We start from the raw sequence: 12,729 nt of genomic DNA on the forward strand, positions 1-12,729 counted from the left end.
AACATTATAATAATTTTGGCTAAATCAAGATTTTGAGTTACAGTAAAACTTGGTCAATACATTGCAGGTGTAGCCTACTTTGGGTGGGTTGTCGCACTGGTTAAAAGGGTTTCATATGTATTAGTAGTCATTCATTTATAAACACTTGAACAAACTATTTAAATTTATTTTGGCAATATTTATTCTATTTTAAATAATTCAAACCAACCACATTAACAGTGCATGTGAAAAATGTGTAGGATTCACTTCAGGCTAATAAGCATTAACTCAACTCCAAATATGTTAATATCAGACATTTAACCTTAAGCCAAGAACAACAACTAAACATTTTAAATGAACACACCCTCGAGCTACTTGATAGAATGAAGCTGAATACTTAATTGAATCCCACAAACCTCAGATATGGAGTCAGTCCATCAGTCCATTTCTCAGATTTAGAGCATCACCCTCAGTTTCAGCCAACCTCTCACTGCATTTTACCAGTCTAGGGGATGCACCAGTGTATATAATGCATTGCATTTTAAGTGAGAAATGTTGAGTTAAAGGTGTCTTATTTATCAATTTTGGTACTAAAACAGTACAGGCCAAAGGTTTGGGGACTTTCCTATTCATTTGAATGAGAAGGTGTGTCCAAACCTTTGGCCTGTACTGTATATGACAATTTACCTTGTGATTTTGGCTTGAGTTGAAAATTTTATCTTATACCTCAGATATTTAACTTGCTAAGTGAACATTTCTCAACCATATAGCAGTCATCTAGAAGCATATTTTCAATTTACGCTGCTGTCTCTGATCTGTCTGTAGAGATGACCGTCGGTAAAGACCAAGAAGTGACTGTCAAATCAAAGGGAGCTGGTGGTCAGGGTAAGGTTGCTGCCAAGGTGACTGGACCATCAGGGAAGCCAGTGGCTAGCAAGGTATGGAAAAAGTCTTCAGAAGCTTAAATGTGATGTGAGAGAAACCCTTGATTATAATATAATCAAGTTATGAAAGAAATATGCTGCTTTATAATATATATATCTGGATTAACATGTTTATTTCGACAGCTTTAGTATATATAAATTGCTAAACTCTAGGTCATAATTCTTGCTCCAGGTTGAGCCAGGGCTGAGCCCAGAGACCAGTCAGGTGAAGTTCATCCCCCGGGAGGCTGGCCCGTACCAGGTTGAACTAACCTATGACGGAGTTCCAATTCCTGGATCGCCTTTCACCCCCACAGCTTACCCTGCCACAGACCCCTCCAAGGTTAACCACAAATACTGACAGATGCTGATGTGAACACATAGAAATAATAAACAACAAGAAAATTAAACTCAAGTGATTTTATTGCTGATGGACTCATTAGTCTCTGTCACTTCTCACATCTGCTCTCAGGTACGGTGCTCAGGCCCAGGCCTGGAGCGTGCCAAGGTTGGAGAGACAGGGGAGTTCATTGTGGACTGTACCAACGCTGGCCCAGCCGAGCTGACTATCGAGATCATCTCAGACAGTGGCACTGAGGCTGAAGTTCACATCCAGGACAATGGAGATGGGACCTACACCATCACCTACATCCCTCTCTACCCTGGCTCATACACACTCACCATTCGCTACGGTGGACAGGATGTGCCCAACTTCCCTGCACGGCTCAATGTTGAGCCTGCAGTTGATGCAAGTAGAGTCCGTGTGTTTGGACCAGGAGTCGAGGGCAAAGGTGAGAGAACATGTTGCAGAACAATGAAACAGCTGCAAAACGAAAAAAAAAATAAAATTTGATCCTTGTGGACAAATCATTCATGATCCTGTCCTAATCAAAAACTGCAGAATTGAACAAGTAAGCTCCTACAAGTACCTCAGTGTTTTTAGGAATAACAAGCTAAAAATGGTGTGACCACGTAGATCTTCTCTGTTGTATTTGGCTTAAAGAACTCCTTTCCCCTGGAGGCTGAGGCTGTTCAAAGCTGACAAAAAAAGAACATGCTTTAATTTCATAATGCTTGGAAGCCTGACAGCCTGATATGGCAACTAAAAAATTCTAACCCAGGTAAAAATAGCAAGGGAAATCATTGGACAGACAGACTACGTCTTACCTCAATCCATCTTCGAAGAAAATGTCAAGCACATAGAATTCTCGCTGTCGGCAAACACAATCTCTCTCTCTGACAAAGTGCAATAGTGGATATGTTTTTTGGTCTGCAATCGTCCTCATAGTATAACACCACAGGGCGTGTCAACTTTTTATGCGATTGATGCAGTTATAGTCTTGCAGCTAAATATTTTATTTTAGTGGATGTGTGTGACCATCATAAATGTGACCATGTGGAATGACCTTTGTGTGTCAGGGAGGGCAGCACTACACCTCAGTGAATATAGGTGGGCATAAAGGACAGGGAAGATGTGGAAGAATGGACAAGGGAAGGGAAGCAGGTGGTGCTGGAGTGAACAATGCTGAGCCAGAGGGTTTCTGTGTAGATCTCTGGAGAGATGGGAATCCAGATAGGTGCAGGTTGCCCAAAAAAGAAGCTGAGTCAAAGATAGGGTACATAGTGATGAATGATCAATGCCACAGTGATCAAATCTTATTTTGCAGTTTTAGCCAACAAGAAAGTTCCTTCAGGACAATAAAGTATATCTAATCTAATCTAACTTTAGACGTGATTTTATTTTTATTTTATTTAGTATTATGGTTGCTTGCATTTATGTATTCATGCGAGGTTGGTAACAAGGCTGGTTAGGGCTTTTCATAGTCTCTAATGACACATATTCCCTGGTCTGTGTTCATAGGTGTTTTCCGTGAGGCAACCACTGACTTCACTGTGGATGCTCGTGCTCTCACACAGACTGGAGGTAACCACATCAAAACCCTCATTAACAACCCATCTGGCAGCCGTACAGATGCCCTGATCACAGACCTTGGAGATGGGACATACACTGTAGAGTACACCCCCTATGAGGAGGGTGAGTTTGTCATAATGTGTGCTTGGGTTTAGGTTCTCAGATGCATGAGTTTAACACCATCTTCATATTGTGTGAATCTATAAGGCCCACACAGTGTGGAGGTTTGCTATGATGGCTCTCCAGTGCCCAAGAGTCCATTCCGTGTTGGTGTCACTGAAGGCTGTGATCCAGCTCGTGTGCGTGTGCATGGTCCTGGTCTGAAAGGTGGCATCACCAACAAGCCCAACAAGTTCACAGTGGAAACCCGGTGAGTGAGATGAAACATTTGATAGAGTTCCACATGGAAAATGCAATGATTTTCCTGCTCTTTTTTTTTTTTGTATTATTATTTATTTATATATTCTTTTTTTTCATCTTAACTCTGCAGAGGAGCAGGTACCGGTGGCCTTGGGCTAGCTATGGAGGGTCCATCTGAGGCTAAAATGTCCTGCACTGATAACAAGGATGGCAGCTGCAGTGTGGAGTACGTCCCATATGAGCCTGGCACATACAATCTCAACATCACCTATGGAGGACAGCCCATCACAGGTCTCAGAATTGTTACAGCCTTTGTGTCATTAAGAGTTGTCATATGCTGTGTAGGGGTTTGGGTTATCCCAAAGTTATACAGCACTAATCAGGTTGTATTTGAGCACAAATTAAGTTTGGTTGCTTTTCTTGACTCGAGAGATACTATGAATACCACTGTTATGTTTTGAAAAATGTACAAATGGGCACGTTGACAAAGAAGGAAGCAGAAGATTTTAAAGTTAAAAGTTTTAAAGCTTTTAAAAACATCATTATCTTACTTACTTAGCTGTTAGGATACATTGAAATATGTTGTCTAAATATTGTGACAATTTGTCTCCAAAGGGAGCCCATTCTCTGTGCCTGTAAGCGACACTGTGGACAGCACCAAGGTGAAGTGCCAGGGTCCAGGACTGGGCAACAATGTCAGAGCCAACATTCCTCAGGCATTCACAGTGGATGCCTCTAAAGCCGGAGTGGCCCCACTGCAGGTCCGTGTACAGGGACCAAAAGGTTAGTGTGTGTTCAAATGTGTCTGTTCATGAATAAAGCAATTGCACACAAAAAGGAATAGAATGAAACACTTAGGAAACTTTCTTTTGTGTGTGTTTAGGTGTGGTAGAGCCAGTGGAAGTGGTGGATAACGGTGACCAGACTCACACAGTCAACTATGTTCCCACCAGAGAGGGACCCTACTCCATTAATGTGTTATATGCTGATGAGGAGATCCCACGCAGGTAGCACATGACAGCAATTCAGTGTATACAGCTTTGAAAGTATGATCAGAATATATTTATTCTTCTTCACTTTCTATGCATCTGTTCTGGTGACACCTGAGGTCAGAGGTCATCTGTCTGTCCTGCTCTCACAGGCGAGATATTTCAGTAATCTGGCACAGATATTCACTTTGACCACTAATATGTAATCAGTTCATCATTGTCAAAGTGATTGTGACCTCACAAAACACAACAGTACCAGGCATAGTAGCCTTTTCCAGTTCATTGGCTCATGACCCATTTGAACATCTTTGCATCAATCCTTAGAATAACATGGGAATCAAATGATCTTCTATGTCTTTATTTTTAACATTCTATAAATTAAGCACTGAATAATAGTGCAACTTTCTTTACTCTTTTACCAGATGGTCGATGAGGTTGATATGAGGAAAGAATACATAGAATTGAGTTTTTAATGTTTTGTCATAAAACATTTTGTATAGTATTTGTTATTACCTTATTTTCTTGTATTGTTTTGCAAATATTTTTGTTGAAGCATTTGTGATATATTTGCGGCTTACCGGAAGGGAATCATTGACTCAATAGGATAATGGTCCACTTCACTTGGGCATACGGTAACACTTTAGGCTATAGCGTTATCGCTGATGCTCAGGAAAAACCAGACACCTGTCTTGCTTCTTCTCTTAGCCCCTACAAAGTGAAGGTGCTGCCCACCCACGATGCCAGTAAGGTGCGTGCTAGCGGACCCGGCCTCAACACCACTGGAGTGCCAGCCTCTCTGCCTGTGGAGTTCACTATTGATGCCAAAGATGCCGGGGAGGGACTACTGGCAGTGCAGATCACTGTGAGGGCTCACACTATAGAAAAATTAAAACACCTTATGTTGGTATTTGTTGTCAAATTATGGTTACTCCCTCCAACCAGGATCCAGAAGGGAAACCTAAGAAGGCCAACATACGTGACAACCATGACGGCACCTACCTGGTGTCTTACGTGCCAGACATGACCGGCAGATACACCATCCTCATTAAGTATGGAGGGGACGAGATCCCATACTCACCCTATCGCATTAGGGCGCTGCCCACTGGAGATGCTAGCAAGTGCACAGTGACAGGTACAGCACGGTTAATTTACAACACGTATTACTAATTTTTTTTCTCTATTAAGATGAAATTCATATTTGATCATATGAATTTCTCTGAAATTCATACGATCAAATATCATCCCTGACCAGCAGTTGTTGGTCATTTATTCCCTGTTTTGCTTTAACGGTAGTCTCTCTAAAATGCACAGAATGCACAGGATACCTTTCAAAGTGATGAATAAACACAAAATCATTCCAAAGTGTTTCATATTTTTTCATTCATTCTGTCATTAAAGAAATGTAGTCTTATTGTTCCAGTTATTAGTTACATATTGACTACAATTTAGAGGAAATAGGTAATAGTTATATGTGACTTTATAATAGCAAATCTGTCTCTCTAGATTTTTTTTTTTAATTTGGAAGCCTTTGAATTCCTTGCTGCTGACTTTTTTCAATGCAGCCCAGAGTAAAAAAATTCAAGCTCTCAGAAATTCAAATCTTACTCATCCATACTTGCCAAATTCAAGCGGGCCTAATCCAGATCTCCAGAATTCCAGATCAATTGTTTTTTTTGTTTTTTGTTTTTCTTATTCCACATGTAGGACACCAGGGATAAGCAGATGATTCTGCCTCAAACAGAACCAATGTCCAGTAAATCGAATTCTGCGCCATTGGTCCTGTGTCATACAGTACAGGCCAAATGTTTGGACACACTTTCCTATTCATTTGAACTTTAGGCCTGTACTGTATGTTAGTTATTTTCAGTTTCTTATAAGACAGACTTTCTTCCGTAGATGCAAGTTTTTAAAGTTCATGCCTTATGGTTCCTTTGTAGCAAGCTAAGCAGCTGATGGCAATCATTTCATAGTTGGTACACAGGCATGAGAGGTATTTATTTTTATCATCACTAAACTCTCAAAAAGAAAGTAAAAATACATGTTTTCTCCAACCTGAAAGAATTTGATTTCATCTCTGGGTGTACTTGCTTCTCATCACGTAACTATTTTTGCATTGGTTTGTTGTGTTTTTCACGCTGTGCTCCTCAGTTACACCCCCCACCTCCTTCATCCAAGGCCCTGGTGCGCACACACATACACACCATTCCCCTTCCCTGCTTCACACTCCACCATCACCATTTTATTTTCATCGAAGTGTTTGGAGCACAGTTATTGCCTCCCACTCACCCCCACCCCCACCTGATTTGTCACTCTCTTTTTTTTTTCTTTTTTTTTTTTCTTTTTTTTTTTTCTCTCTCGCTCCCCTGCTTCTCACCATTCCTATTATCAGTCTCAATCGGTGGTCACGGTTTAGGTAAGAGGCTCATGAACAATTTTGTCATACAGAGGAACTGCTCTGCCATTTTCTCTTTTTCTGTCAGCATGGAGGATAGTGGCACTACTGTAGCTTTCAGTGGGACGTCCCATCTTTCTATCTCTGTTGCGGTTTCTCCTTCCTCTTCTGTCTTTCTCTCCTATACCTGTTTTTGTCCCATTTGTCATAGCATCCCTCTCCCATAACTCTATATCTCTGTCCTCTCATGTTTTTTGGACAAACTAATGGACTAACAGAGGAGATAGGATGGCATGGTGGAATGGCACTTTTGCAGCCTGGCTTTCAGTTCTACATAGAAAATGTATGATCATAACATGAGTCAATGGAAACAATGTACATTAAATGGAAGTAACATGATTAGACCTCATCCAAGTTTAACCTGGCCCTGTGTGTGTAACTTGCATGCTGAGAGGGAGTGTGTGCCTGTTTGCGTCATTGGGGGGGAAAAAAAAAATAAATCAGAACAAACTACATCTCATTGACCTGCTCCTCTCAATTATTTAAGGCGCTGGTGTTGGCCCAACCATCCAGATCGGAGAGCAGACAGTCATCACAGTGGACGCCAAAGCTGCGGGGAAAGGCAAGGTGACCTGCAGTGTGTGCACCCCCGAGGGGGCTGAACTTGATGTGGATGTTGTTGAAAACGAAGATGGCACATTTGACATCTTCTACACGGCGCCACAGCCTGGCGAGTATGTTATCTGCGTCCGTTTTGGAGGGGAGCATATCCCCAACAGTCCCTTCCAAGTCACGGTGAGTGATGTGTGTTGTGTGCATGTTATTTCTACAGCAAAAAAAAAAAAAAAACAGAAAATGTGACTTTCAAACCACAGTAAGATGTGATGTTTTTGGATAGATTTCATTTAAATTTGACTTGTGTTGATTTAGGATGTGGCTCTTAACATCTAACATCAAGTGTATATTGTGTATATAAGAGTATATCTACCTTCACGTGTACTGTTTCTTCCTACAGACACTTCGTGATTGGGTCCTATTGGTCCCACACATTTCCTAAATCACTTTGACTACTGTTTTATTTTTTCCCATCCCATCTGTCCTTTTTTTACCCTCTCCGTCCCCTACAACACCCCCTTGCATACCCCCCACACCACTCCTCCCCCTGTCAGGCACTGGAAGGAGCTCCATCAGACCAGCTCATGCAGCAGAGCCAAATGCCCCAGTACTACGCTCAACAGCCCTGGGTACCTAAAACATCGAGCTTCTCTCATCTTTGTCAGCTTCACATTTGTTTAACTTCCTCTATTGTCTACTCTCTCACTTCAACCTTTCTCTCATCTGCATCATCTTTACCCATCCACCAATCTGTATCAGTGTCTGCTGCCTCTCATTGCAGGTGTTTCATCTCTGAGGGGGATTTGTCTTTCATTTACTCCTTTCATCTCAGATACAGGGCTCTTCAAAGACATAGACAATGTAAACAGAGCTGTATAATACAAAAAAAGTTATATTCTTCTCCTGAAAGCTGCTGTTACAAAACATGTCCATAATTTTTTTTAGCAACAAAGGAGACCATTTCCCCTCTTAATGTGGGAAATTTTATCCAGATCATTTTGCAGCCCAGCTCTGCAGCAGTGCTCCATGTCAGCTTGCTTATGAGACAAAAGCAGCCATTTTGGGAATCCTCAATGTGCCCAAGTCATGCTTCACATTTTACAAAATGGCTACCTATGAGCTGTCAGTGTTTTTGTCTTCATTTCATTCTCTCTCGCAGTGTGTGTGTCGGTGTCATCATCCTGACCAAGATTACCATTGTCATCTCCTTTGTCGATCACTTCATCTCAGTTGCCTAATCCCATTTTGTCTTTGTGTTTGGAGGGGTTTTTTATGACTTTTTGTCCTGCACTGTTTCGACAACGTTACAGTAATCCCAGCACAACCTCTTCACAATGTATCTATGGCTTCTGTCTCCTAGGCGACTGACAGACCAATGGGAATGAATGGTCTGGATGTGGCAGGACTTAGGCCATTTGACCTGGTCATCCCATTCACCATCCAGAAGGGAGAGATCACAGGTAAAATGAGCATCTCTGTGTTTTAGAAAGCACAGATTGGACCTCACATGTCTATATTTCATACTATGTTCCTGTCCTCTGTTGAAGGTGAGGTCCGAATGCCATCAGGCAAGGTGGCCAAGCCTGACATCACAGACAACAAGGATGGCACTGTTACCGTCAAGTATGCACCCACTGAGGCTGGACTGCATGAGATGGACATCAAGTATGACGGCATCCACATCCCTGGTATAACTTGCATCTAAAGCATTTGCAGATATGCATGTTATAAAATCTATGAAAATGAACAAGGAGAAATGCAACTACAACTTCATGTTCACTCCCTGTCTCTCACAGGAAGCCCATTGCAGTTCTATGTAGATTACATGAACAGTGGTAATGTTAGTGCCTATGGCCCAGGCCTCATTCATGGGACTGTCAATAAGCCTGCTGTCTTCACTGTTAACACCAAAGATGCTGGAGAGGGTACGTAGCAGTCGTACAGACATTTTTATGATGTACACATTATATATAATTATTATTTTAAACCTTAAAACATCCTAAACACCACCACTGACCAAAGAGGAAAAAAGAAATTAGAACACAGATAAATGTAATTACACATGCACATCTTTGTAGGTGGTCTGTCTCTGGCCATTGAGGGTCCATCCAAAGCAGACATCAGCTGTGTGGACAACCAGGATGGAACATGCACTGTGTCCTATCTGCCCGTTCTGCCAGGAGACTACAGTATCCTGGTCAAATACAATGACAAACACATCCCTGGCAGCCCCTTCTCTGCAAGGATCACTGGTAATTTTATCTGCTGTTTGACTTTTCAAAAGCAGAGAAAAAGAACGTCTGCAATTCAGTGGTTGAAATGTTCATGAAACAAGTTTTTGAATCAGTGAATCTAACTGTTGCTATCCTGTCGAAATTCATGTTACTTGAATTTCGACTTAAGACTTGGTGCTCAACAACTGAAATGCACTGTTAAGATGAGATAACAAAGCTTATTTCAATAGTCTATTAAGCTAATACAGTGGAGGAGGCTTTTTATTTATTTTTATTTTTTTTGTGTGTAGTAATGCAGTCAGCTCAACTTAACTGTTGCCCACAGGTGATGACTCCATGAGGATGTCCCATTTGAAGGTGGGCTCAGCTGCAGATATCCCACTGGATATTGGAGAGCTTGACTTCAGTCAGCTGACTGCCTCCCTCACCACACCCTCGGGTCGTGAGGAGCCCTGTCTGCTGAAGATGCTGCGTAATGGCCATGTTGGTGAGTGCTTGAGAGGAGATATGAATTTGACATGAAGTCTGATCTGTGTATCTTTTTCCTCTGTATTTTAACCCTCCCCCTCATTTGTTTGCATGCATCTGTCACAGGTATCTCATTTGTGCCTAAGGAGATTGGAGAGCACCTGGTGAACATCAAGAAGAATGGTCGCCATATTCCCAACAGCCCCATTGCTGTTATGATCAACCAGTCAGAGATAGGTGATGCTAGTCGTGTTCGTGTGAGTGGCCAGGGCCTGAGTGAGGCCAGGACTTTTGAGCCTGCTGAATTCATCATTGACACTCGTGATGCAGGTAGACTCTTAAGATATTTCTACACCTGTAATTTTTCAAACAGCTGTCCAGATTTTTTTATTTAATACCATTCTGTCATGTTTCTCCTCCACAGGCTATGGTGGTCTTAGTCTATCCATTGAGGGACCCAGTAAAGTAGATATTAACACTGAGGACCAGGAAGATGGCACCTGCAAGGTCACATACTGCCCCACTGAACCGGGCAATTATATCATCAATATCAAGTTTGCAGACCAACATGTGCCAGGTACTTGCCTTAAAACAGCCAGTATTCACAGAGCAGTTTTCTTCTGGTTTGTACTAAACTGACTGAATTTTTCTTCCTAATTGTGTGTGCGCGCGTGTGCTTGCTTTTATGTGCGGGTGCACGCACACACAGGAAGTGCATTCTCAGTGAAGGTAACAGGCGAGGGCCGGATGAAGGAGAGCATCACCAGGAAGAGAAGAGCAGCATCAGTTGCCAATGTAGGCAGCCAGTGCGACCTCAGCCTCAAGATCCCAGGTGACTAAAACAGGAAATGATATTACAAAATCGTTATGGTTGAAACCAAGCTCCAAATTATAGCTGTGGGTATGTCTTGTGACTATCAAAGATATATCCAGAATTGTCAGTTCTTCATGGCTCATTTTCTGATTTGAAAGAGCTATTTACAACTTTTGCTTTTGGTACATAGTTAGAACTTTAACAATATACATTGGCAGCTGTTTATATATCTATCTGGTTTTTGGTAAATCAAATGTGTCTTTCCAGAGATCAGCATAGCGGACATGACTGCACAGGTAACCAGCCCATCTGGCCAGATTCACAAGGCTGACATCATGGAAGGAGAAAACAACACCTACTGCATTCGTTTCGTTCCCACTGAGACTGGGGTGCACACAGTGTGTGTGAAATACAATGGCATGCATGTGCCTGGCAGCCCATTCCAATTCACCGTTGGCCCACTGGGAGAGGGCGGGGCTCATAAGGTTCGTGCTGGGGGGCCAGGCCTGGAGAGAGCAGAGGCTGGAGTACCAGGTTAGTGCAGTGGCTTTATTGTTGATTGCTATCATAACAAAAGGTATACCTGACCTTCTTTTGCCCCTTTTGTCGTGTAGCTGAGTTCAGTATCTGGACAAGGGAAGCTGGAGCTGGAGGTCTCAGTATTGCTGTGGAGGGGCCCAGCAAAGCAGAAATCGCCTTTGAAGATCGCAAAGACGGGTCCAGTGGAGTGTCCTACATTGTGCAGGAGCCAGGTGAGAGAAAAGACGGCATGGCTTAACGGATGAGACCTGAATACATGCTACAGAAGAAATTTACAGGATTGTATATTGGTGTTTTTTTTAATGCTGTCTTTTTTTCCACTTCATGTAGTTATGTTCTTTTTTTAGTATAAATGTTGTGTTTCTAACAAAGAAATTTAATCCCTCGACCCCATGTGTATCACTGCTTTGGTGGCTTTCTGACATGAGATTATCTCCTTTAGGAGACTATGAGGTGTCCATTCGTTTCAATGATGAGCACATCCCTGACAGCCCCTTCATCGTCCCTGTGGCCTCACCGTCCGATGATGCCCGTCGTCTCACTGTTGCCAGTCTTCAGGTGCGGCTCTGAGACACACACACATCCGTGTGCACACACACCAGGCCACAGTACACAGCCCAAAATGCAGCAGCAGATCATAGATTGACCTTCTTTGCTTAGTCAGATATAAAGTCAGGAGTCAGAGTTTGGAAACAACACAATGCATTACAAAAGACTTGTAAGTTCCACTTGTGACAGTATAAATTTTTTTTATTTTTATTTTTTTTTACACAATTAAAAGATATTTTTCAGCAAAGGAGGATTTTGATATTGTAGAGTTGATAACAAAGGCAGGTGGCGTGCATATTTTAAGAATTTGCGCTAAGTAAATATTCATAGCAGAGTACTGAATTTTTTTTTTTTTAGTTGACCAAGACTGGTCAGGGATCTATAAGTTGAGTTGTGTGCTATAAACATAGGATCAGCTATTGCTGCTGCTGCTGTGTTTTTGGGCAGTGCAAGGGCCTCTGGGATACTAGAGGACTGTGTGTGTTTCTCGTGCCTCATTCTAAAGGCTCTCAACAGCCTCCCAACTCTAAAGGTGATATGAGGTGCTAAGGGGTTAAAGAGGTCTGAAATGGGCTGTTTCTCCTCTGTCTCTGTTTAAATACAAACCATAGTTTGGAACCTTGTTTCTCAGGGAACAAAAAGGAAACGATAAAAGTATAAATGCTTGTGGTGAGTCAGAATGAGGAGCAAATTAGTGAATATTGTGGGGGGAAAAAAATTATTAATTATCTCACAATATTATTATTTATAGTATGTATTTGAATTTTTTTTTTTAATGCCACTACTTTTTCACTTTTTTTTTCCTAAATAGACTTCCATACAAAACTTTCATTCATGATGTAGCTTCACTTGCATGGACACAAGCAAAACTGTACTCACATGTGCTCATATTATAGTAAAGTATTATAGAACACGCTTACAGTAAACAGTCACTCTTACGCTTTTCTGAGATTT

At 41.8% G+C, this 12,729-nt stretch overlaps 1 protein-coding gene across 1 annotated transcript in view; it reads left to right on the forward strand.

Annotated features, from left to right (window-relative positions):
* Window positions 1–12,729, forward strand: part of flna (filamin A, alpha (actin binding protein 280)) — a 39,442-nt gene that overhangs the window by 23,977 nt on the left and 2,736 nt on the right. The window contains exons 20-43 of the mRNA XM_029507501.1: window positions 805–917; window positions 1,096–1,245; window positions 1,375–1,693; window positions 2,764–2,937; window positions 3,022–3,184; window positions 3,305–3,465; window positions 3,790–3,957; window positions 4,058–4,181; window positions 4,869–5,025; window positions 5,106–5,295; window positions 6,553–6,576; window positions 7,103–7,350; window positions 7,725–7,799; window positions 8,531–8,630; window positions 8,718–8,858; window positions 8,967–9,095; window positions 9,249–9,422; window positions 9,730–9,891; window positions 9,999–10,202; window positions 10,297–10,449; window positions 10,582–10,704; window positions 10,954–11,220; window positions 11,301–11,438; window positions 11,669–11,784. Of these exons, the coding sequence (XP_029363361.1) occupies window positions 805–917; window positions 1,096–1,245; window positions 1,375–1,693; window positions 2,764–2,937; window positions 3,022–3,184; window positions 3,305–3,465; window positions 3,790–3,957; window positions 4,058–4,181; window positions 4,869–5,025; window positions 5,106–5,295; window positions 6,553–6,576; window positions 7,103–7,350; window positions 7,725–7,799; window positions 8,531–8,630; window positions 8,718–8,858; window positions 8,967–9,095; window positions 9,249–9,422; window positions 9,730–9,891; window positions 9,999–10,202; window positions 10,297–10,449; window positions 10,582–10,704; window positions 10,954–11,220; window positions 11,301–11,438; window positions 11,669–11,784 (3,773 nt within the window). The remainder of the gene's footprint in view (window positions 1–804; window positions 918–1,095; window positions 1,246–1,374; window positions 1,694–2,763; window positions 2,938–3,021; window positions 3,185–3,304; window positions 3,466–3,789; window positions 3,958–4,057; window positions 4,182–4,868; window positions 5,026–5,105; window positions 5,296–6,552; window positions 6,577–7,102; window positions 7,351–7,724; window positions 7,800–8,530; window positions 8,631–8,717; window positions 8,859–8,966; window positions 9,096–9,248; window positions 9,423–9,729; window positions 9,892–9,998; window positions 10,203–10,296; window positions 10,450–10,581; window positions 10,705–10,953; window positions 11,221–11,300; window positions 11,439–11,668; window positions 11,785–12,729) is intronic.

The sequence above is a fragment of the Echeneis naucrates genome, chromosome 7 (assembly GCF_900963305.1).
Source record: "Echeneis naucrates chromosome 7, fEcheNa1.1, whole genome shotgun sequence".
NCBI classification, from domain to species: domain Eukaryota; kingdom Metazoa; phylum Chordata; class Actinopteri; order Carangiformes; family Echeneidae; genus Echeneis; species Echeneis naucrates.